This window comes from Lolium perenne, chromosome 2, assembly GCF_019359855.2.
Source record: "Lolium perenne isolate Kyuss_39 chromosome 2, Kyuss_2.0, whole genome shotgun sequence".
Lineage (NCBI taxonomy): Eukaryota > Viridiplantae > Streptophyta > Magnoliopsida > Poales > Poaceae > Lolium > Lolium perenne.
The window spans coordinates 221,118,516-221,143,430 of record NC_067245.2 but is presented as its reverse complement, the minus strand read 5'-3'; the positions used below and the strand labels follow the sequence as shown (position 1 = coordinate 221,143,430).

Here is a 24,915-nt window from a genome sequence, read left to right as displayed (position 1 = left end):
GTTTGAGTATGCATATTGTTAGAGAAGAACATTGGGCCGCTAACTAAAGCCATGAATCATGGTGGAAGTTTCAGTTTGGACACAAATCCTCAATCTCTTATGAGAATATTAACTGTTGTTGAATGCTTATGCATTAAAGAGGAGTCCATTATCTGTTGTCTATGTTGTCCCGGTATGGATGTCTAAGTTGAGAATAATCAAAAGCGAGAAATCCAATGCGAACTTTCTCCTTAGACCTTTGTACAGGCGGCATAGAGGTACCCCTTTGTGACACTTGGTTGAAACATATGATATGCAATGATAATCCGTGTTAATCCAAGCTAATTAGGACAAGGTGCGGGCACTATTGGTATACTATGCATGAGGCTTGCAACTTATAAGATATCTTATACATAACACATATGATTTATTACTACCGTTGACAAAATTGTTTCTTGTTTTCAAAATGAAAAGCTCTAGCACAAAAATAGTAATCCATGCTTCCCTCTGCGAAGGGCCATTCTTCTACTTTATTGTTGAGTCAGTTTACCTATTCTTTCTATCTTAGAAGCAAACACTTGTGTAAACTGTGTGCATTGATTCTTACATGTTTACCTATTGCACTTGCTATATTACTTTGTGTTGACAATTATCCATGAGATATACATTTTGAAGTTGAAAGCAACCGCTGAAACTTATATCTTCCTTTGTGTTGTTTCAAAGCTTTCTACTAAGAATTTATTGCTTATGAGTTAACTGTTATGCAAGTCTTATTGATGCTTGTCTTGAAAGTATTATTCATGAAAAGTCTTTGCTATATGATTCATTTGTTTACTCATTATCTTCATCATTGCTTCGAATCGCTGCATTCATCTCATGTGCTTTACAATAGTATTGATCAAGATTATGATAGCATGTCACTTCAGAAATTATCTTTGTTATCGTTTACCTACTCGAGGGCGAGTAGGAACTAAGCTTGGGGATGCTTGATACGTCCCAAACGTATCTATAATTTCTTATGTTCCATGCTACTTTTATGATGATACTCACATGTTTTATACACATTATATGTCATTATTATGCATTTTCCGGCACTAACCTATTGACGAGATGCCGAAGAGCCGATTCTTTGTTTCTGCTGTTTTTGGTTTCAGAAATCCTAGTAAGGAAATATTCTCGGAATTGGACGAAATCAACGCCCAGGGTCCTATTTTTCCACGAAGCTTCCAGAAGTCCGAAGAGGAAACGAAGTGGGGCCACGAGGCGACGCCACACTAGGGCGGCGCGGCCCAAGCCCTGGCCGCGCCGGCCTGTTGTGTGGGGCCCTCGTGTGGCCCCCTGACCTGCCCTTCCGCCTACTTAAAGTCTTCATCGCGAAACCCCCAGTACCGAGAGCCATGATACGGAAAACCTTCCAGAGACGCAGCCGCCGCCAATCCCATCTCGGGGGATTCAGGAGATCGCCTCCGGTACCCTGCCGGAGAGGGGAATCATCTCCCGGAGGTCTCTTCATCGCCATGATCGCCTCCGGATCGATGTGTGAGTAGTTCACCCCTGTACCATGGGTCCATAGCAGTAGCTAGATGGTCGTCTTCTCCTCATTGTGCTATCATGTTCGATCTTGTGAGCTGCCTATCATGATCAAGATCGTTTATTTGTAATCCTACATGTTGTGTTTGTTGGGATCCGATGGATATTGAATACTATGTCAAGTTGATTATCAATCTATCATATATGAGTTGTTTATGTTCTTGCATGCTCTCCGTTGCTAGTAGAGGCTCTGGCCAAGTTGATACTTGTGACTCCAAGAGGGAGTATTTATGCTCGATAGTGGGTTCATGCCTCCATTAAATGCAGGACGATGACAGAAAGTTCTAAGGTTGTGGATGTGCTGTTGCCACTAGGGATAAAACATCGATGCTTTGTCTAAGGATATTTGTGTTGATTACATTACGCACCATACTTAATGCAATTGTCTGTTGCTTGCAACTTAATACCGGAAGGGGTTCGGATGATAACCTGAAAGTGGACTTTTTAGGCATAGATGCATGCTGGATGGCGGTCTATGTACTTTGTCGTAATGCCCTGATTAAATCTCATAGTACTCATCATGATATATGTATGTGCATTGTTATGCCTTCTTTATTTGTCAATTGCCCAATTGTAATTTGTTCACCCAACATCTGTTTATCTTATGGGAGAGACACCACTAGTGAACTGTGGACCCCGGTCCTATTCTTTACATCTGAAATACAATCTACTGCAATACTTGTTCTTTACTGTTCTTCGCAAACAATCATCTTCCACACAATACGGTTAATCCTTTGTTCACAGCAAGCCGGTGAGATTGACAACCTCACTGTTACGTTGGGGCAAAGTACTTTGGTTATGTTGTGCAGGTTCCACGTTGGCGCCGGAATCCCTGGTGTTGCGCCGCACTACACTTCGCCACCAACAACCTTCAACGTGCTTCTTGGCTCCTACTGGTTCGATAAACCTTGGTTTCTTTCTGAGGGAAAACTTACTGCTGTGCACATCACACCTTCCTCTTGGGGTTCTCAACGGACGTGTGTCTCACGCGCATCATGGGTTCATGCCTCCATTGAATCTGGGACAGTGACAGAAAGTTCTAAGGTTGTGGATGTGCTATTGCCACTAGGGATAAAACATCGATGCTTTATCTAAGGATATTTGTGTTGTTTACATTACGCACCATACTTAATGCAATTGTCTGTTGTTTGCAACTTAATACCGGAAGGGGTTCGGATGATAACCTGAAAGTGGACTTTTTAGGCATAGATGCATGCTGGATAGCGGTCTATGTACTTTGTCGTAATGCCCTGATTAAATCTCATAGTACTCATCATGATATATGTATGTGCATTGTTATGCATTCTTTATTTGTCAATTGCCCAACTGTAATTTGTTCACCCAACATGCTATTTATCTTATGGGAGAGACACCACTAGTGAACTGTGGACCCTGGTCCATTCTTTACATCTGAAATACAATCTACTGCAATTGTTCTTTACTGTTCTTTGCAAACAAACATCATCTTCCACACTATACGGTTAATCCTTTGCTTACAGCAAGCCGGTGAGATTGACAACCTCACTGTTACGTTGGGGCAAAGTACTTTGATTGTGTTGTGCAGGTTCCACGTTGGCGCCGGAATCCCTGGTGTTGCGCCGCACTACACTCCGTCACCAACGACCTTCACGTGATCCTTGACTCCTACTGGTTCGATAAACCTTGGTTTCTTACTGAGGGAAACTTGCTGCTACACGCATCACACCTTCCACTTGGGGTTCCCAACGGGCGTGTGCTTTACGCGTATCAAAGACCATGGGGAACCTGGAGCTCGACATCGCCGGAGCAGGCACACCACCGCCGGGGAGAGGCCCCGCGCACCTGTGCCGCCGGAGCGCCGCCTTTGCCGCGAGATCTCGCAGCACCGCGCCGCCGGATCCGCGAGGCACCACACCGCCACCAGGGGGCAGGGACATCGCCCGTGGGGAGAGACCCCGCCGCCGCCGTCATCGCCCGGGCTTTGCCCGGCGTGACCTCTGGCGGGGCGGGGCGGGGGGAGGACGGGAGGAGGAGGCGCTAGGTCGAGCCGGGCGGCGACGAGAGGGGCTAGACGAGTCAGGCGGCGTAGATCTGCTAGCGGAGGAGCTCGGTAGACCGGGAGGTGGGAGCCGATGGCTGCGGCGGTGGGGGAGAGAGGCGGCGACGGCGGGAGGTGAAACCCTAGGCGGCGGGGCCTGGAGTGTGATTCCCCTCCGGTAAAAAGTTTGTTTTAACCCCTTCAATAGCTACATACGCCCAACTTTCTAGCTAGAAATAGAAAAAAAAAGGTTTGATTTCTCTTAATTAGCTACGGGATCATCTCTTGGTAAGATGAGATAAGACATTTTCGGTATTGTACAATATGCTTTCTCTTGCTCACACTTTTTTTTTGTGAATTACTCTCACAAGCTTCTTCACCTTTGTTTCTGCGTCACGAAATAAATAAAAAGCTTATCAACCAATGTACCTGCCCTTAACCGTAAAGCAAAATCCAAAACTGCTGGTCGGAATTGGCTAACTTGACACCTGAGCACCTCCAGTATATTTTACTGTTCCAGAAGAATTGAACTTTTTCCAAGACTATGGTAATCTTGCATTTCCACCCTTCGCTTAAGCTAAAAGAATAACCCAAGATTCGTCGTTTATTCCATCTTCCCCAAACCCAACTAGAGTAGAAAAGAGTTCCAGTGGCACTTTCCCATCCAAACGCCAAAACCAAGAACAAGAAGAAACCACGCCCAATGGTCAACATGGCGGCTGCATCCCACAGTCTCCTCCTCCTCCCCTTCCTCTGTCTCAGCTTCCTGCTCACCAGCTCCACCTCGACGGCGCCCTACAACCCTCCCACCGTGCCGGAGCTCATGGACCTGTTCGGCCTCCCGCGCGCGCTCCTCCCGACCACCGCCCGGCGGTACCTCCTCCACAACGACGGCTCCTTCGAGCTCTTCCTCGACGACGTCTGCGAGGTCGAGGCCGGGGGCTACCGCGTCCTCTACGACATCCGGCTCGCCGGATCCCTGGCGGCCGGGTCGGTCACGGGGCTCGAGGGCGTCCGCGTGCGCGTGCTGTTCGTCTGGGTCCCCGTCACCGGCGTCGAGGTGGGCGGCGGGGTCGTGACCCTCAGTGTCGGGCCCCTCAAGAAGTCGTTCCCGGCCGTCGGGTTCAAGACCAGTCCCCGGTGCGCCGTCGCCGGCTCGGCCGCCGCCGATGTCGCTTAGTATCCAGAGCAGTTTTTTTTTCGGGTACCAAAGCAGTTAGTTAGGTGCGGTTCTTAGCTAGGCCACTTGTACTCGTATTGCATTGGACGATGAAATACGTGTCTATACATATTATTTGCGGTGAAATACGAGTTTATACGCATACATTATTGTATTTGCACCATTCGATAATGGACCTATGCGGCCCCGTCTCGTATTTGCAGAAACTAGATGAGCTTTATTTGCAGGCAGGCATGTGTTTGTTGTTCATTTGTTCTTAATGCTGGCATTGCTTGCAAACTCTATAAGAGCATGTCTAGCATACCCCTTACTTTTCTGTCCCGTATTTCGCGACTTTTTCGTCTCGTATAAAAAAATGCTCGTAGATACACCGTTCCGTCTAGCAGATCCCGTATTTGACCCTGTAAATTCGTAAATTTAAAACCCTAGGAAACTTGTTCATTCATAGTTCGTCGATCATACATACGAATCAACATATCTACATACAAAATGCGCGATCATGGATCGCGACTTCTAGTCGGAGAGGTCGATGATGTACCCGTCGGCCTCCGCCGCCGCCTCCCGCGCCTCCGCCTCCTTCACGGCGGCGATGGCCGCAGCCCTATCTTCCTCCTCTGCCCTCTTCCTCTCGTCAGCGTCTTTGAGGGACTCTTGAATCGCCTTCAAGAAGGCGGGGTCCTGGTCCTCGTCGTCCTCCTCCTCCTCGCCGGCGAGCGGAGCACCTCCGCTGCTGGTGCTCCCGATGCTCGCGTTCCATGCCTCCTTCACCCGGCGTTGGTGCTCCCACTCGGCGCGCCACTCGTCGAACTTGGGGCCGCTCATCGGCTTGAGCGGCGGGTCCTCGTTGTATCAGCGGCCGCCCCGCGCGAAGTCATGGAGCTTCGGCGGGACGAACACGGCGCCGCCGTACTTGCAGGCCACACGGCGGCTCCCAGCGGCGGATCTCTTGCATTGGAGCCGCCACGCATCCTCCACGTTGTCCGGCGAGCGGGATCGCTTCGATCCGCTCGCCGGCGAGGCGGTACTGCGGCGGCGGGCGTCCATGCTGGAGCTGGGGTGGAATGCGGCGCGGGGGAGTGAGGAATTGCTCGCCGGAGCAGGATGGAGGAGGCGGCGGCGCACAGCGGAGCTAGGGGGCGGGGCGGATTTTCTGGGCCCCGTATTCCGCCGAAACGGACCAGCCCGAATATGGGGCCTGCTAGACGGCCCAAACCGTGCCTGCCCCGTATCTCGCCGGAATTTTACGGGACGGGCGGGTTATAAGGGGCATGTTAGACATGCTCTAAGACACCACTCATCGGTCGGTACGTCGAAAGAGATGTTTGGTCAAACGTATAAAATCCATCGATCTCGAAATACTAAATCATTTGAATCGATGAACCGAAAGTGCAAAAGGTACAAAACTACAACGAACTAGCCTCACTCAAAATAGACGTGTGTTTTGAAATAGCTTTGCTTAATAGCTAACCCTTGTCGCTGCAAACACAATAGATGATCCTTTTTGAAGGGCGTTGAATGAAGCCCTTCTTCCCTGTCCTTGCGCGTACCGGGGGAAACCCTAGAACTACTCCGGGCAGTAGTGACGTTGTCGTCGTACCTCTTCTTGAACGTGTTGCTTGGTACGCGGAGCTTCAGAGTGCTAGAGGAGCGTGGTGGGAATTATTCGGCGGGCGCAGCGGTTGCGAGACAACTCTATTTTCGTTGATCCGACCCTTTCAACATTAGTTTCTCTTTTCTTTCTTTTGTATTTTTTTGGGCTTGTTGTGATGTTTGCCCCAGCAATGAATCATATATTGTATCGATGGTGTGCTCTATTAATATAGCGGGACGAAAGCCTATTTCGAAGAGGAAATAGCTTTGCTTAATGGCTAACCCTTGTCGCTGCAAACACAATAGATGTCACTGTTAAGATCCCCCAAAGGCCCAAACATAGACGCCCACGTTTGCTAACTTTTATTTGATAGTTTTAAGAAAGTTACGGCAATACGCTTGCATCATCATAGTTTACCAGAAAATGTCTTCAAAAATATATCCTCTTCATTTTAAAATAAGCATCGCAGCTTATCTACTAAAATACGAAAAGATATGTGCGAGAATTATTTTGGAACGAATGTAGGGACGATGCAAGATTCTAATACTATGGTTAATCACATACTCATCTCGCGAGAGTAACAAATAAAAAGAGAACCAGAAAGCGGGACCAACGAAATCAGTCCGCCTTCGTCCCTCTCAAAACGAGGATTTACGCCGTCTGTGGGAATCGAACCCACGACCACGTGGTTAAAAGCCACGCGCTCTACCAGCTGAGCTAAGACGGCTTGGACGAATGATAGTCAGTCATTATCTAATTTAAACAGACTTCACAAGCTGTGAATAAATTTTCCACTTGTGCGATCGTTACGGAAGCAGTCCGGACAAGAGATTGCAGCTGCAATACTGTGCAAGTTTCCCGGATAGAAGTTATCTATGGTTTCGAAACCAGCACCGTGTGATTTCCCAAGGAAAGAATAGACAGGACATTACATTTCAGAACGGTTGCCCTTGGAATGCCAAGGATATACTCCGGAAATAAAGCCGCTTAAACTCGTATTGTATGCTTGTAGCTTTCTACTTGCTAATGTTTACATTCTCTGAAGAAATGAAATGCTTAGCCACTGCTGCCAGTGAAGAGTGAGCACTGTCACCTGATACATTCACCGAAACAGGTTGCTGCCTAATCCGGGACAAGAGGACTGAAACCTCGTGTGTCGCAAGATCCATCCGTTCGTCCGATTTAGCTGCTTCGCTAACCAGAGCTGAGACAGTACATTGAAGTGCTTTCACCCTCTCTGATGCTCCGCCATGATTAGGAGCGCCATTCAAGGACTTGGAAGGTGGCGGCAAGTTTCTGTGCCATCGGACAGGAAGGTAATGGTCTGGGATCTGTAAGTAGTTTAGCGTTGTGAGGACGCGCAGGGTATGCCTGCAGAGGATCCCTGATGACTCAAACATTTGGCAGCTGCAAGAAATTAGCTCCTCCATTTGGTTCCATGTGACTATGCACCCGCCTTCTGTCTTGGTATGGTGCCGGACAAGAAAAACATCCCCTTCCAAGTTGAAGGATGCGTAATGGGCAGACGCAACAAGCTCATCCTGTAGATTAGAGAATGCATATGGTGTGAGAATAGCCGCGGCATGGCCTTCCATTGGAGTTGCTGTCTTGAAGCTTATGTTCTGCAAATTTTGTTGCTCCCCAGCTTGGTCTTTGTAGTCAACTACTAGCGCAACCTATGTAAAACATGAAGAAAGATATAATGCCCCTTTTACATTGCACAAAGTTAGCATGCATCAAAGTACAGTGAACTCATCTGAAGCAGCATTGACTAATGAAAAGGGTTTCTTAGAGAGAGATATAATCAGCATAAGAAAAAACTTGGCATTGGCCAAAGATAAGATCTCACCTGCTCAATAAAACGGGATGGGTATCTTTGAGCACTCAAGAGCCGCTGAATGAAATCATTTATTGACTTTGATACTCCTGGAGAATCAGTCAGCCCTGCCGAAAAATGCCCTCTCAAATATGGCGATGCCCAGCTACTCCGTGATGCAAACAGACTAGAAATATCCCTATTTCCATGTAGTCCATAGCAGTCCACCATGCCACTCCACCCAAGATCAAAGTCTATTGTGCTTTCCATGTTGTACAGCCTATAGAACTCCTTTTCCCAGTCATTGTAGTGTTCCCCAAGAACCCCACTGAACCAAGATGGAAACCGGGCTGCAATAAGCCAGATGGAGAACGCATGCTTTGTGTTTGGCAGCTCCTTTTCAACTGCTTCTTTGAGATATACATTTTGATCAGTCAATATTGTCCGAGGGGCTTTTCTGTTCATGAAGTTGAGAAACACCTGTCAATAACAAAGACTTCCTAAGAGAACAGTTGCAAAGAGGACCATGAGTTTTCACCCTCAGTAGTTTACCTGTAATGCCCAAGTGAAGGATTGCAGATTCTCCTCCCTTAGAAGGGCGCCGCCGAAGAAGCACGGCATGCCATGGTTGTTCATTCCAATCCAAATACCTAGTGCCATGTCCACCGCAGTTAACCGATGAGAGGTGTCATACACAAGAGCATCACCAAATAACTCGTAAGACTGAATCGACGATGCATACGACCAGGCGATATTCTCAAGGCGGTTGTGCGCGTCTCTGGTGAAGTCATACTTGAAATTGGGATCCTTCTCCTTGAAAATTCTGCACATTTTAAGCAGGTCCGCATTCTCTTCCTCCTGGTCGAACCTCCTGAAGGAATGAATGAGGTTCCTCACATCCTTCTCGGCGAACGGGAGGCTCCCCGGCTCAACGCACTTCTCCAGCTCCAGTATCCTCACCATCTGCTGCACAGAGATCCCAGACTTCGCAAGCATTAAGATCCGGTCTCTGTCCGAGCCCGCGATGACGCGGCACGCCGGCGGGAGAGCCCGCGCCTGGTCCTGCCGGAGGAGCTCGTGGTTGTGGTGGTCGGAGAACCCCGTGACCCGCCACTCCAGACCCGCCGCGCCGGCGTCCCTGCCGATGCGTAGGAGCGCTCGGCACCCGCAGCGGGAGGACCTCCTGTTCCGCTGCGGCGTGGCGCCGTCGCCGAAGGGCTTCGCCGGCGCGTTCCCGGCGCGGTGGCACACGAAGTACCGCCGGGTGAGCCCCTTTCCCACGCCGTCCTTGCCCTCCGTCCGGTGGCGCCGGATCGAGAACCCGCGCCGCTTCGCGAACCCGCCGTAGAACTCGTACGCCGCGTCGTGGGTCGGAAACCGCTGCCCAATGTACGGGGCGGAGTCGTCCTCCGCCTCCGCCTCATCCTCCCCGCTGCTGGTTCCTTCCATGGAGGACGCGTCGTGCGGCTCTAGAAGGTCGCCGCGAGATGCGGATTCAGCGGGCATCTGGCCGGCGGAGGCGAATCAGGACGGGAGGGGAAGAGGAAGGCGTAGTTTGAAGGGTAGGTGGATTTCTGAGACGAAGACGGTGGCCCGGCTTACCGGCGGTGTCCCTGGGTTAGGGTCTTCGATGGAGAATCCGGCGACGGTGGCCGGAGGAATAGCCGGAGGAAATCTATCACGTTCACCGACGAACTATCGCGAAATGTAATGATGAATGGGCCTTCGTCAAAAGGATAAGAGGGCCTTGGGCTGTAGTCTAGTAGCTTGCGGGCTGATTAAGAGCTCAAACTTTCTCCTTCTAAAAAAAAAGGAGCTTAACTTTCTATAGAAAATCTTACTCCATCCGAGTCAAATGAATTGTCGCAGATTTAGAAATTTTTTTTGTCAGAAATCTATCTAAGTTCATTGAACATGCGATAACTAATTTGGATCAGAGCTACTACGACTTTCTTTCTAACACCAATAATCCGGCAAGTGAACGCACGTCATGATCCAACTTTTAGGTGTCCAATGCAAAAAAAAAAAAAATGTTGGAGATGTTTTCTACTTATTTCGGTGGACACATGTTTGCCTTCAATTATTCTGGTAGATTCTATATGTGTTTGTTGTAGTTTGACTCAGTGGCGGGTCTAGGGGCGAGCACCAAAACTTGATTGACGAAGCAAGCCAACCGATAACGAAATTTGATTTCGCTAGGGGGTGGGCGGTATCAACGAACATTAGCTGTGGAAATTGATTATGCAGTATCTGATTACGGCCCATCCGAAACAGACACGATTAAGGTGCCGAGATGGTATGGGATAACAGGCTGAAAACTCCGAAAACTTCGAACCGAACACTCCCTAAGTAGTACACACCCAATTTTTTTAAAAGAACTAATGATGATGTATTGTTTGTGCCAAATCGTGATGTATTTTTCTATCATTCCTATGTATGTTGGTATATGAGACACGTGCGCTACGTGCTTACCACCACCACACCTGAGAAACTTTAGCTTATCCGATACAAGTTTTAGCTTATCAGATCAAAGCCCCGCGTTAAGAGCATTAAAAAAATCATGTAATACGTCAGTCTTTGGTGATTGTTTTGCTTTGCATGGGATTGAAGATTTCAAAAGATTCATCTGGAAATTAAATTTAACTAGACTAAGGATTCAACATAATCTTATTCGTCGTTTTACCCACCGGTGTTATATTAAATATTCACGATGTAAAATAAGTAGTGGATGGACGTTTTGTTTGTGCAATGAACTCCATTCATAACTGGACGAAGGAGTATTTTTCTACTCCATACCTAGCATCCTATCTTGGTATATGAGCCACGTGTGCTACGTGCTTAGCAGGACCACACCGAGAAACTTTTAGATTATCCGGTGAAAAAATTAGCTTATTATTATAACCTATATAAAAGCTAAACCCATTTGCTGGAAGGAGAAAGATTTGGGCACTGTTCCCTCCACTAATTCCTCCAATCATGCTTAGCCACGTAATTCCTTTTTACTGTACACTGCCGTTTGGTGCGGTAGATGCATGCTGGTTGGTTTTGGCCCTCCCTTTATTTTCGTCTGTACAATCTTTGGTTACCGGCTCTATTCCGGTCAACAATCCAATCTTTAATATTTGCTTCCGGTTTCTATGGGATAGTTGCCTTTTATAGTTTCGGTGACTCCCGGTTTTCCGGTTCCATCTGATCTGGCCAAAGCGGCGGACAAAGCGGTGCCTCAACTCCCAAACGAAAGAAACTATCCATTTTCCCCACGTCTCTCTTTTCTCATCTTCACCTCTTCCTTTTTTTTTCGGACCGACCTACAGCCGCCACCGGCGAAGACCATATGCCAGGCCGCCGTTTGCTTCACCGGCCGCCTGCACCTCTCCGCTCGGCCGAGCCGCAGCCGATGAAGGCTCTACGGCATGCCGTTCTTGGCTCCACCGGGCGTTGCCGATCTTCGCTCCACCGGGCGTTGCCGATCTTCGCTCCACCAGGGGCTGCCGCTTCTCCAACTCCATCTCCGCGTCCGACCAGTACGGCCATACGGCAGGCCATCCTTCTATCCATACGCAGGCAGTGCGTCTCCGCCTTCCTGCAACTATGGTCAAGCGGCGGTACGGCGCACGTGTAAAGGCCGACCCCTTCTGCGTCGCCTTCTCCCCTTCCATGTAGTCGTCCGTGCCCGCCCAGGGGCGCGCGTTCAAGGCAGGGTAAGTGCATTGGTTCCGCTTGCTCTTTCTGTTCTGGGCAAGCTGCTGCAGTTGATTTTGCGATGTGGTTCGAGGTTGATCAATAGTTACTGTTGGCTGTTCTTGCTACTTTTTACCCTTCTTTGATAATTTCGTGGGTATTTCTTAGGTTGTTCTGTGTGGTTTGTGCTTTGTCTGATGTCAAAGCTTGGAGACCATGAATCTAGCAAGGCAAGCAGCCGGAATCGGCAAGACGTCCTTCCGTGGGATCCCCTCCTTCCGTAGTTCCAAGAATGTCTGAATCGGTAAGGTGAATTCTTGCTGACTCTAATTGTGTATCCTTTTCAACCTCTATATCTTTTTCCCTTTATCTTTTTATTTCTGATCTCCTCACCGTATTATGCAACGGCCACTCTCTATTTGCATTACTACATGTTCTTAAAACCAATGATTGCAGGCAGATTGGAATAGTAAGGAAGCACACGGTAGCACTTATACAAGCTTGATTTTATTGATGTCGACGCGAGGTACACCCTCGAAAATTCAAACAATTTGTTTGCTCTCGCCCCCTGTTATAAACCACTTGAATTGTTGGAACCAATATGTAGCCTCCTTTTTTCAAACAAATATATTATTATCTGAGTATCTCCATTGGTGTAATTAAACTTCACAGATGTCAGACTTCTTTTCACTACTATAATGCTACACTTCTATACTTATCCTAATCTCATTCATCTATGAATAGATCAACATTTACTTGCTCCATCTTTCTAAGATACGGGAAATTAGACATGGTAATAATCTGGTAAAGGATTAATGATAAATGGTTGGTCGATCTGATTTGTGGATTGTATCTGTCCTGATTTGTTTTTCTTTTCATATTTCAGTTAGCAGACTACAGTCCCAATGGTTGCATTTAGTGCTTCAAGATTGTTTCGGATAAAGTGCTGCTGAGTGTAGGTTGGCAGAGAACCCCGAATCAAGACAAAATGTTTTATACACTATTTTCAAATATTGTTTCGATAGAATGGGCTTCAGCACTTGATTTTGGAAGCACTGAGGACAATATCTGCCAGTGATGTTTCCTTGAAATGTCAAATGAACTTGATCAATCGAGACCTATGTTACAGGTTGGTCTGCATAATTTTGTTCAGCTTTGTATATATAGATTGGGTGTTTCTTTTCAACTAATGTGCAATATATTTGGTGCTTTCAGCTGTGGAAAGTAGGAAAGGTTGTATCGCTCCTTCCACTCAGGTGGTTGGGTCTGGGTAGGCTGCTGTCAACGTTTGGTTCATACTAATGAACGATAGCGATGAGTCAGGTTTTGGGTGCTCTGTGCTGTTGAGTACTCCGAGATGACCATCCTGGCATTGATAACAAGAGAATGTGCTTGCAAATATTTCTGTTTGCTGTTACCGCAAGAGAAGGTTAATACTACATAATCGATTTAGATTTGTTACTTTGCCCTGCAGTCTCGAATGCTCCTGCCAATATTTTTCTCATAGCCAGTTGAAGGAGTTTCCTTGATAACTGTGTTTTTATCTAACGATATGGTGGCCTAATCGGATCAATGACAGCAAGAGTTGCACAGGTAACACAACATCCACACACACACTGAAATGGATATTAGTTAGTCGGCGTTGTCATGTACAAATCAATACTTCCCACTTTACTGGCATATAGAATTATATGTATTTGTTAGAGTGGTGTCTTCCTTAAACAAAAAATACATGTGAAATGGGGTATTATAATTCTATGTTGTGATATATCGATCTAGAAATGTAGGTTTATTTTTCCCTTTCTAATTTAGTATAGAGCTATAGATGAAGGTTCTCCTATCAAGTCAATATTTCTGTAGCCTACCCGCATGCTACCCTCAGGACAATCCCAATAGGAAATTTCCATAATAGGTACCTTTTCATCGTCAGTTCAGTATCGTTGCCACTAGGCGTATGACGTAGAAGAAGGTTCAGGTCGGTGACATTCAACGCATTAGCAAAACCTTATAAGAAACAACTTACTGTTTTGAGGATTATCTGTTCTGGTGTTTCTGCACAGGTTTGGTTGGTCTGATGGTCAGCTTATACTAAAAACATAATTAGAAGTGCTTTAGTCGTCATTGAAAATAATATTTTTTCTTCTAAATCTAAAAGCTATAAAATTTTGTCTCACGTTGAATGTAAGTTTTGCCACAGTATCTACTGCTATTAGATGTTTTCAATGCATAGGACTCCAGACTTTTTGCTGGACATTATCTTGTGTGGCCCAAGGCGAAAACGAGGAAGTTTATCTGTGGCTCTTCTGCTTCATTTTTCTTCCTACTGATCTATTATCCTTGGGTGCAGACGTGCAGTGTCGCGGATTTAATTTATAGAAATCGCAGGCCAATTGCTTTTGTTTTGCTGATCATATTCTTCTACTGAAAGTGCAGTACCTCATATTAGTCGCAATCGAATTGAGTATGTTCTGGTTGCAGGTCACATTCTTTTATTGAAAGTGGAGCAGCTAATATAAGTCGCAACATGTTGGGACTTAGGAGTAATCAGTGATCAAGTTTCTTATGATCTTATTCTAATGTAGATGACAATTTATGTTCTGCCTGCTGCTACAAGGGGATTTTACACATACGAAGTTTTTGGCCTGCGCATATGATGTAGCAGTCCTCCAGTTTTGAATTTTTGCAGCTATATGTGTATGCTTATGGACTGATTTTATTCTCAGTTAATGTTGATGATCCATGCCTTTTGTTTACTCGGTTGATGCAGAATGGAAGGGTAGGGTTGAGATCACAATCCAGCCAGTTAGTGAATCAAACATAAATCAAAGTCTAACAAGAATTTGCATCAATCGGTGAACAGTTAGATAACCATTGGATAGCACATTCAGTGTTTTCTTTTATGTTGTCTGTGTTGTTCAGTGCGGAAGACTATTTCTATTACCTAAGTTTGTTCTATTGGTTTACCCACCATCAATCTACAGCTCCATGCGATGGTATCTTTTCTTACTGCTGGCCAGTCTCCAATATTCTGCCAAATCCTTGGCACAGCAACATCTTCAAATTGTCTATATTTGCTTCTATCGATTTACTTAGTATCAGTATACAGTTTCTCTCAGTTATTGGTCTACCAATGACTCATTGGAGGTGGGCATCAAGGTGGAGATAACTGAATAGGAAACTAACTCAATATCAAAGCAACGGCAGAACAGCATAAAAAAACTTTATTTTCTCTTTTTCCAAAATTTGTTTCCCCTAAAGAGAGGAATGGACAGTATGTTGGCTTAGAGAAAATATTCAGCAAGAAGAAGCTTACCAGGCCCTCGGTCTGATTCCATCCTTGGAGCTCCGCTTTGACTGAGCATTGCTCGAGCAGAGTACGGAAGACACTCACACCCAGTCGACGCCTTCCTTTCCACAGGTAAGGCACCATTTTGCTAGGGCAGCCGGGCAGGAGATGGTGTGGCCGTGGCAAGGCCCAGCATGGCCAGCACCGCATCTCCAGTAGAACGCTCCCGATCTCCACCCTCCTTGCAGCCCCGATTATTTCTCCTCCGCCATCTTCGATGACAACGAACAAGTTATCGCCAAGCGCCCCCGCCATAGATCCAGTGCCCAGCGAAGGAAGAAAAAAAGGAATAGGTGATGGCGCTAGGTACCAAACCGCATGCCCTTGCAGCTTCTGTGCCCGGAGTTTCTCTTGCTCCGCTCCGGCCACAGCTTCTCTCTTCAGCTCCGGCGCGGCCGCAGCTACTCTGTTGCCCTGGGTCGCTTGCCTCACTCTGCTTTGTCCTATTGCTTCTTTTTGTTGCTTCTGCCTCTAGAAGGTTCAGAAGGAAAAGAAATGGTAGACGGTATTGTCAGAAAAAGGTGTGGACCAAATTCACTAACGTAGCCTATCTGTGCAAGTGCAACCCACCAGTACTGCTAGCAAACCGGTCTATACTACTACTATTAGCTTACTGATAAAAATATAAATGGGACAAAGTTACGAGAGCATCCCGTTTAAAAATACTCTTTCACATCGGGTTTAATCGCTTGATTGGATTTTATCTGTCCTGCTTGGCTTCCCCACGCCTTCCACATGAGCCAAGAACAAGAACGTGGTCAGGACAATGCTCGCCCTCACCACGCGGAAGAAGGAGGCGATTATCAGCTGCTTCAGGATGCCATCAACTATGTATCTTAGCAGTAATCTAGATTATAACAAGTAATCACTCTATTCAACCGCACTCGCCACGGTACCCGGTAGGAATATTTACCATCGCCGGTAGCCAGAACCAATGTAAAATAGGACGAACACTTTAGCTTCATCTACTAACTCTGTATGCCAACTAATGCGAGCATGGCTTTACCTTCATCCACTATGTAACTTTTATGCCAACTAATGCGAGCATAGCTGACTAATGTATATCGCCACTTCTATATAAGTTCTTTCCTCTCTACTCCAACACTAACATAGATTTCTTCTCTCTCTACGGAAAAAATATAGTAGTCTATAAAAATGCCAAACCATCGACGTTCCAGTCCATATCAAAGCTACTATATCGACCATAGCTAATCAAGTAACATCCTTACAATGCACCATTTTCTAAATAATTAAATATCCACTCATAGTCAACTAAAACTGAATATATGTACGCGACTTGACCTAAAACTATATTCAGAATGAGTTCAATCCTGCCACGTAGATATGGCAATCGTCAATATTACCTCACGGGCGCGGCGTGCCGCCGCGCTAAAACTTCCTAGTACTATATATAAAAGCTAACCCACTTTGCTTGCACCACAGCTACTGGAGCACTGTTCATGGTGCACATAAACAGTGCCCACTTTTTATTTTTCCCTTCATTTTAAAAAGTTGACAGTAGTTTTTTGAGATTTTCGAACATAGTTTTTCTTAATTTTTCAAGTGTGATTCTAATTTTCTGCGTTAACTAGTTATCTATAGTTTTGCCAAAAATAATTTTTACCTAGAAATCTTAAATATCAAATATACATTATACAACTATACATTAAACATGAACGGGTTTGTCGGCTTCACATTGCGCTTGCTCACTGCCTATGTACATGAATATCACCACTGCTGTAGTAACCAAATTAGCATTAATTTTGAAATTTTATATACTATATATAAAAGCCAACCCACTTTGCTTGCACCACAGCCACTGGAGCACTGTTCATGGTGCACATAAACAGTGCCGACTTTTTATTTTTCCCTTCATTTTAAAAAAGTTGACAGTAGTTTTTTGAGATTTTCGAACATAGTTTTTCTTAATTCTTCAAGTGTGATTCTAATTTTCTGCGTTAACTAGATATCTATAGTTTTGCCAAAAATAATTTCTACCTAGAAATCTTAAATATCAAATATACATTATACAACTATACATTAAACATGAACGGGTTTGTCGGCTTCACATTGCGCTTGCTCACTGCCTATGTACATGAATAGCACCACTGCTGTAGTAACCAAATTAGCATTAATTTTGAAATTTGCAAATAAGCATTACCAGCTGCAAAATAAATAATACCATGTAAGGAATTTTGGGAAAAATTCCAAATCCATAGTTCATCAACAATATGTTTTGCGATAACTTCGGAGAAAATGCCTCTTTCATTTGGGAACAAACTACTGTCTTATTTTGCGTTAACTTCCTAAAAACATTTCCATTATTTGTCACATCTTTTATTCGTGAAAATATTACTACCTTCTTATGTTGGTTGTCTCACGATCCTGTTACTACTTCTTATGTTGATCTTCTCATGACCTCCTTATGTCTACCATGGCGTTCCTTTCGCAGCAATTTCGGAAAGGAAATTGTTGCATTGTTGGTCGCCTATTTTATTTGGAAAAGGTACTACTGCCTTCTTTTACGGTGACTTTAGAAAAAAGATCTTCAATTTTTCCGCCTCTTTTATATGAGAAAATATTGCTCGATTTTCTTATTGATCGCCTAACGATAACCGTAAGTCACGGTGTGTCGCTGCACTATAACTATCTTCTTTTCTTAGTCGCATCACGATCGCCCCCCATGCCTACATAGCTTCTAGAAACAAACACTCCATTATTCCTCACCTCTCTTATTCGCTAAAATATTATCATCTTCTTTTCTTGATTGCCTCACTATCAGGGCAACGCTGTTTTGATTCAGTGCTTCGGGACTACACTGCTTTGATGCGGTGTGGCTTCAATACTTCGATCGAGAAAAAAAATGTTGAACAGTCACCAACAGTGCCTTTTTCATTACTTCGGAAAAGAAGTTGTTGGATGGTTCATCTCATGTTTTACTTGATAAAAATTCTACTACCTACTTCTAAGAAATAGTTCCTCATTGATCGTCTCTCGCACTCAGAAAAATATTGCTACATTATTACATTGATCGGCTAACATATCCCTACGGGCGCGGCGTGTCGCCGCGGCACAACTTCCTAGTCAGATCAAAGCCCCACGATAAGACCATAAACAACATGATCTGGCGCTATCTTGTTCATATACTGTAGCTTTTATTAGGAATGTGATACTTTTTGTACTCACAACATTCAGGCACCAAAATCAATACATTTTTTTGCGAAAAGGACCACAATCGATTAATCATCATCAACAATAGTATTGTACAAAGAATACCAAAGGTAATAATAACTATAAATAGATATTTAGACCACCTACCAAAGACTACGAGCACTACCAAAGGCTACGAGCACTGGAGCTAGCCGAAGGCGCGCCGTCGTCCTCGCTCCTCCATCACCGGAGTCAAACAAAGCTTGTTGAAATAGAGCTTGTTATAGTAGACGGACTGGAAATCGTCGATCCCAAAAGATCAACCGCAAGAGAGTAGTAACCATCACCAATGATGAGAGACGTGGATCGGAAGACCAAACCTGTAACCACACCAAAGAACACGAAGATGGACCGCATCTCAGAAAATCCTTGGATGAAAAACCCGCCAGCACAAGGCGCACCACCGGAGAAATGATATGATGTAAAGGACCTTATTCTGCCATCAGGATTTAGCTCCCATCTCATCACCTCCAAGAAGACAAAAACAATCTGAAAAAGAACGGGAATCAAGAACCAAAAAGAAGAAGAAGAATGGGTAGTGTTGATGATCCTAACATGTCCTATTAGAACTAGCTACTATGCATTTTAGTTTTTTCGTTTCCAGAGTTGTATTTCGAATTTAGATTTAAATCTTTGTGCCATGCTTAGTGAACTATAATGTATGTTTGCCTGACGAGTGACCAGGTAACACGTGCACGCAACCAGACACTATTTTTCTTCACCTCCGGAAGTCTCGTTGGGGCAACTACACATGGAGTTGATCGATCATCGGGAGCTTGTAGAAGGGTACCATGTCACATGGACGCGCAACCATGTCCATGTGGCATGTTCTGAGGAACTCATACGTACACCGGTGATATGGTATAGTAGCCCCTCGGGACGAGCAGGAACTAAGCTTGGGGATGCTGATACGTCTCCGACGTATCGATAATTTCTTATGTTCCATGCCACATTATTGATGATATCTACATGTTTTATGCACACTTTATGTCATATTCGTGCATTTTCTGGAACTAACCTATTAACAAGATACCGAAGTGCCGATTCTTTGTTTCTGCTGTTTTTGGTTTCAGAAATCCTAGTAAGGAAATATTCTCGGAATTGGACGAAATCAACGCCCAGGGTCCTATTTTGCCACGAAGCTTCCAGAAGACCGAAGAGTCAACGAAGTGGGGCCACGAGGTGGCCAGGAGGGCAGGCGGCGCGGCCCCACCCTTGGCCGTGCCGCCCTGTCTCCTGGGCCCCTCGCGACGCCCCCTGACCTACCCTTCCGCCTACTTAAAGCCTTCGTCGCGAAACCCCCAGTACCGAGAGCCACGATACGGAAAACCTTCCAGAGACGCCGCCGCCGCCAATCCCATCTCGGGGGATTCAGGAGATCGCCTCCGGCACTGCCGAGAGGGGAATCATCTCCGGAGGACTCTACGCCGCCATGGTCGCCTCCGGAGTGATGTGTGAGTAGTTCACCCCTGGACTATGGGTCCATAGCAGTAGCTAGATGGTTGTCTTCTCCTCATTGTGCTTAATTGTCGGGTCTTGTGAGCTGCCGAACATGATCAAGACCCGACAATTAAGCACAATGAGGAGAAGACAACCATCTAGCTACTGCTATGGACCCATAGTCCAGGGGTAGACTACTCACACATCACTCCGGAGGCGACCATGGCGGCGTAGAGTCCTCCGGGAGATGATTCCCCTCTCCGGCAGGGTGCCGGAGGCGATCTCCTGAATCCCCCGAGATGGGATTGGCGGCGGCGGCGTCTCTCGGAAGGTTTTTCGTATCGTGGCTCTCTGCATCGGGGTTTCGCGACGAAGGCTATTTGTAGGCGGAAGGGTAGGTCAGGGGGCGTCGCGAGGGGCCCAGGAGACAGGCTGGCGCGGCCAAGGGTGGGGCCGCGCCGCCTGCCCTCCTGGCCACCTCGTGGCCCCACTTCGTTGACTCTTTGGTCTTCTGGAAGCTTCGTGGCAAAATAGGACCATGGGCGTTGATTTCGTCCAATTCCGAGAATATTTCCTTACTAGGATTTCTGAAACCAAAAACAGCAGAAAACAGCAACTGGCACTTTGGCATCTTGTTAATAGGTTAGTTCCAGAAAATGCACGAATATGACATAAAGTGTGCATAAAACATGTAGATATCATCAATAATGTGGCATGGAACATAAGAAATTATCGATACGTCGGAGACGTATCAGCACCCTCTTTCAGAAGAGTGTACCACTGCGTGGGAGTGGGACCATTTCTTCCTGACCACATTTCATCATGGAATTCGCTGAAAGGAGGAAATACGTATTATACCAAAACCAAGTTACTGGTTGCAAAGTAATTGGTTCATCATTTTACCTCATGAAATCGACCACTTCCTCCATGTTCATAAGCACGTAAAGCATTATGCAATCCTTCTCTTCTGGCGAAATGTTCTCCACTTTTGAGGCACCGGCCTTGCCACTGGGATATTGGAAGAGCAAGAGCTTTGGGTCACGCTTGGGCTCGTCAGAATTGTACCGAGCGACCGGGTTATGCTTAGTGGGCACATCATTGGCATAGTACATTGTCGTGGCGTTTGCCATCTCATGGAGGAGAGTTGCCTCAGCTATGCATGCTTCAATCTTATTTTTGTTTCCACATTTGTACCGAATATATTTGAACTCCCTCTCAATACAAAACTGCCAACGATACTGCACCGGTCCCCCCAAGAGTGCCTCGTTGGCGAGATGCACGATGAGATGTAACATCGGAGTGAAGAAGCCTGGGGGGAATATCATCTCTAACTTGCATAGCATGTCCGGCACTTGCTCCTGCAGCTTCTCAATCACCTCGGTACATATCTTCTTAGCACAGACCGTGCGGAAAAAATGGCTCACCTCCGCAAGCACTCGCCAGACATGATCGGGGAGATACCCTCGAAGCATCACCGGCATCAGCCGCTCAATCCATATATGATAGTCGTGACTCTTGAGCCCGTTTATTTTTCCTGTAGCAAGATTGACTCCCTTACTCATATTCGAACAATAACCATCAGGGAACATCAAGTCATATTTGAGCCACGTAAATGCCTCCTTCTTGTCGGCGCTATCAAGACAGTACTTGGCATGCGGCTTTAACCAACCTTTTCGATTGCCCTCAGGAGGCTGCATGTGTAGAGCCACCCTGTCACATATCTCCTCAATATCGACTCTAGCTGAAACATTATCCCTTGACTTGCCTGGTATGTTGCAGCAGGTGTTAAGGAATGCCTCCCCGCAATTCTTTTCGGTGTGCATCATATCGATATTATGGGGAAGTTCAAGGTCCTTGTAATACTCGAGCTCTGTTATGCCTGCTATGTGAGTCCAGTTGTGCGTTTTACCATATCCCTCAAATTGGTGGCCGGGTTCCTTACTAGGCTGGAGAGCACGTAGCTCAGCATCACTTGATTGCACCATTGAACTTTGGTATTTCTTTATGTTCAAGCACAACTACGCCTTTCGTGAAGTTTTTCTTATCAGATCTGAACCGATGCCCTGGACTGAGGAACTTGCGGTGTTTGTCAAAGGCAACATATTTGTGTCCAGCTTTTAGGTGCCTGAATTCTAGTTCGTTCCTGCACACTAGGCATGGAAACTTACCAGCTGTACTATGCCCACATAATAGGGCGTACCCGGGTAGGTCATGCATCGAATAGTGGAACCAAACTTTCATGATGAAGTTTCTCTTTGATGCTCGGTCGTATGTCAATGTACCGTGATGCCACGAGTGGTGCAAATCATCCACAAGTGGTTGCATTAAGACACTCAATTTCTTCCCTGGATATTCAGGCCCTGGAAGGATCATCGACAAGAATATGTTCTTCCTTTGCATTACGACTCCAGGAGGGAGATTGAGCGGAATAACAAACACGGGCCAGCAGCTGTACGCGTGACGGTCGACATACCATATGGGTTGAATCCATCGGTTGCTATCGCAATTCTAACATTCCGAGCCTCACTTGCCTCATTTGGGTGCTTTTCATCGAAGTGCTTCCATGATTGACCATCAGATGGATGTACCATGGGTACCCGTTTCTTCTCGTCCTGCAATCTTATCCCGGTCTTATGCCATGTCATCTGCTTGGCAGTCTCCTCGAACATGTAAAGCCGCTGGATTCTTTTGATGAATGAGAGATAACGAAGAGTCTTTATGGCTACTTTTGTTTGCCTCTTCTGACCATCGCCTACATCTACCTCATGATACCTAGAGTGACCACACTTGGCACAGTACTTGTCATCCGCATAGTCTTTCCAAAACAAAAGGCAAAGTTTTGGACAGACATCATATGTTACATAATCCATTTTCAATGCTTTCAAGATTTTCTTCGTTTCGTACATGGTCTTGGGCAAGCAATGACCTTCAGGCAACATGTTACCTACTGTGTTCAGAGTCTTTTCAAAGGATGCTCGAGTACTCTCAAACATGCACTTGTCGGCTAGCAACTGCGTGATGCCATCAAGTTGAGACATTTTTGCACCCGGGTATAGAGGCCTCCTAGCTGAGGCCATCATATCAATGAAGGACCTCGCGGTTGGCTCAGGTTCCTCCTCTGGAAGTTCCTCCGGTTGTGGCGGTCCCTCCGGTTCAGGCGGTTCCTCCAGTTCAGACTGTTCGTCCCATGGTAACTCTGGCATGTCAGCATCCCGAAGATCATCTAGCAAGTTTAAGATGCCATCGTTCTCATTGCCATCGATCCGCTACCGCATCACCTCACCTCTATCACGTTCGTGCCGAGAAAAGTCGACCGGCGGGTCGTAGTCACGCATATACCCATTCCACCAAAGGTGTTTAGTCATCTCTAGAATATCCTTAGGATGACGCCTCCTGCAGACACTGCAAGGGCAACGGGGACGAACAATCCCCTTCGAACCACGAGCTAACTCCTTCACTAACAAATCGGTCTTCCATTTCCATTCATCTGTCACTTGAGTCGAACTAACACGGCCAATGTACATCCACTCATTATCAGCCATCCTGCTTTATTGCGTGACAAACAACAAATAGTAGCATGAAATTGAATGCATCATATTTTTATTTTTCTACCGGCGGAAACGCGTGCATCAACCTACATCTCTACTAGGTGGGCTCCTAGCAGCCCCCGGACCCGTAGTTGGGTACGTTCTCCACGTTCTGCTCGGGTGCGAGACAGAATTTCGGCAGCACCTCCCCGCTGCTCTCCCGATACACGTCTCGACAAAAAGCCGAGAGGATGTGCATCCGGAGAACAACAGGGAGGCGCTGACGAAATCCTGTCTCGCACCCGAGCAGAACATGGAAAACGTACCCAACTACGGGTCCGGCGACTGTCCCGTAAATGCCACAAGCGTTACGGTTCAAAATATGCTGACCACTAATGCATATTTATCCGCGTAACGCTTGCGGATGGGAATTGACACCTAGGTTACGCGACTTGACGGAGAAATTAAATCTAGTGACATAAAAAATGCGTAGGGGGAGTCGGCAATTCAGCTCACCCTCGGCTGTAGAGGAAGTAGTCGAACAACCGGCGATGTCGACGGCCGTAGAGATGCGCCGCAAGATCCGGGATCGTCAAGCGTGATGCTCCTAGGTAAAATAATAAAAAATTGTCAATGCAAATTCATCGCTAAATAGATTTCAATTTCAATTTCAATTAGCATTTCAATTAGCATTTCAATTTCAGTTCATTTAGCATTTCAATTTTATTTTCAATTAGGATTTCAATTTCATTTTCATTTTCAATTAGCATTTCAATTTCAATTAGCATTTCAATTAGCATTTCAATTTCATTTTCCATTTCAATTTACCCTAACTAGCTAACTAGCTATTAACTACTCAATAACTAACTACTAAATAGATACAAAAATAAAAAGCAAAAAAGAAAAATTAGCATCAAGCTGGAGGCGAGGGGGCCGGGGCGAGGCAGGGGCAGCGGAGGCAAGGGGTGATGACCCACAAGTATAGGGGCTGTATCGTAGTATCTTCGATAAATAAGAGTGTCGAACCCAACGAGGAGCAGAAGGTGTTGACAAGCAGTTTCGATGAAGGATTCACTGTAAATGCTCACAGACAAGTATTCAGGGGGTTTTGATGTAACAGATGAATAAAGTACGAGTAAGTAAAGTGCGAGAGTAACAATTGCAGCGAGTGGCCCAATCCTTTTTAGCACAAAGGACAAGCCGGTTTGTTTACTTATAATGACCAAATGTTCTCGAGAACACACGGGATTTTAGTCTAGTGCTTTCGCTACATATGATGACAAATAACAATCTGAACATAAACCTTGGTTCAACGGTTTCACTCAATAGCATCAATAACAAGTAGAAATCAATACTGGGAGAGTTTCCCCTATCAAACAATCAAGATCAAACCCAAATTGCTACGGCGGTGACGATGTCCAGCGGTGGAGACGGCGGTGATGATGGTGGAGATGATGGTGATGGTGATGGAGATGATGTCCAGCTCGATGACGGTGACGATGGCATCGATTTCCCCCTCCTGGAGGGAATTTCCCCGG

General features: G+C 46.0%; 2 protein-coding genes, 1 long non-coding RNA gene and 1 other non-coding gene across 10 annotated transcripts; 2 read left to right on the top strand and 2 right to left on the bottom strand.

Annotated features, from left to right (window-relative positions):
* Positions 1-4,222: 4,222 nt before the first annotated feature.
* On the top strand, positions 4,223-5,006 carry LOC127334965 (uncharacterized). The gene has a single exon (XM_051361533.1). The coding sequence runs from the start codon at positions 4,290-4,292 to the stop codon at positions 4,764-4,766; it is 477 nt and encodes a 158-aa protein (XP_051217493.1). The 5' UTR covers positions 4,223-4,289; the 3' UTR covers positions 4,767-5,006.
* A 2,005-nt stretch (positions 5,007-7,011) lies between these two features.
* TRNAK-UUU (transfer RNA lysine (anticodon UUU)) lies at positions 7,012-7,084 on the bottom strand. Its single transcript has one exon. It is a non-coding gene; the product is annotated as a tRNA-Lys (tRNA).
* A 206-nt stretch (positions 7,085-7,290) lies between these two features.
* LOC127334963 (protein FAR1-RELATED SEQUENCE 11) lies at positions 7,291-15,678 on the bottom strand. Of its 5 annotated transcripts, none has more exons than XM_051361529.1 (5): positions 15,511-15,677; positions 15,168-15,412; positions 8,726-9,679; positions 8,207-8,653; positions 7,291-8,033 (listed from the first exon to the last, which is right to left on the bottom strand). In XM_051361529.1, the coding sequence occupies exons 1-5, from the start codon at positions 15,518-15,520 to the stop codon at positions 7,374-7,376; spliced, it is 2,316 nt and encodes a 771-aa protein (XP_051217489.1). In that variant the 5' UTR covers positions 15,521-15,677; the 3' UTR covers positions 7,291-7,373. The 5 variants fall into 5 exon arrangements, with proteins under 5 accessions (XP_051217489.1, XP_051217492.1, XP_051217488.1 ...); XM_051361532.2 differs by having other exon boundaries at positions 15,516-15,677; XM_051361528.2 differs by having other exon boundaries at positions 15,168-15,678.
* LOC127334964 (uncharacterized) lies at positions 11,413-14,594 on the top strand. Of its 3 annotated transcripts, none has more exons than XR_007872550.2 (3): positions 11,413-11,874; positions 12,023-12,380; positions 12,741-14,594. It is a non-coding gene; the product is annotated as an uncharacterized lncRNA (long non-coding RNA). The 3 variants fall into 3 exon arrangements; XR_007872549.2 differs by having other exon boundaries at positions 12,023-12,983; positions 13,070-14,594; XR_007872548.2 differs by having other exon boundaries at positions 12,023-14,594.
* Positions 15,679-24,915: the final 9,237 nt, after the last annotated feature.

Excerpts from the sequence above, each read along its gene's own strand:
- LOC127334965 (XM_051361533.1), top strand. The coding sequence starts at position 4,290 with ATGGTCAACATGGCGGCTGCATCCCACAGTCTCCTCCTCCTCCCCTTC.
- LOC127334963 (XM_051361528.2), bottom strand. The coding sequence starts at position 15,455 with ATGGCGGGGGCGCTTGGCGATAACTTGTTCGTTGTCATCGAAGATGGC. Across the intron at positions 8,654-8,725 it reads CCTTCACTTGGGCATTACAG|GTGTTTCTCAACTTCATGAA; the intron begins GTAAACTACTGA and ends TGTTATTGACAG. Across the intron at positions 8,034-8,206 it reads CATCCCGTTTTATTGAGCAG|GTTGCGCTAGTAGTTGACTA; the intron begins GTGAGATCTTAT and ends TGTTTTACATAG.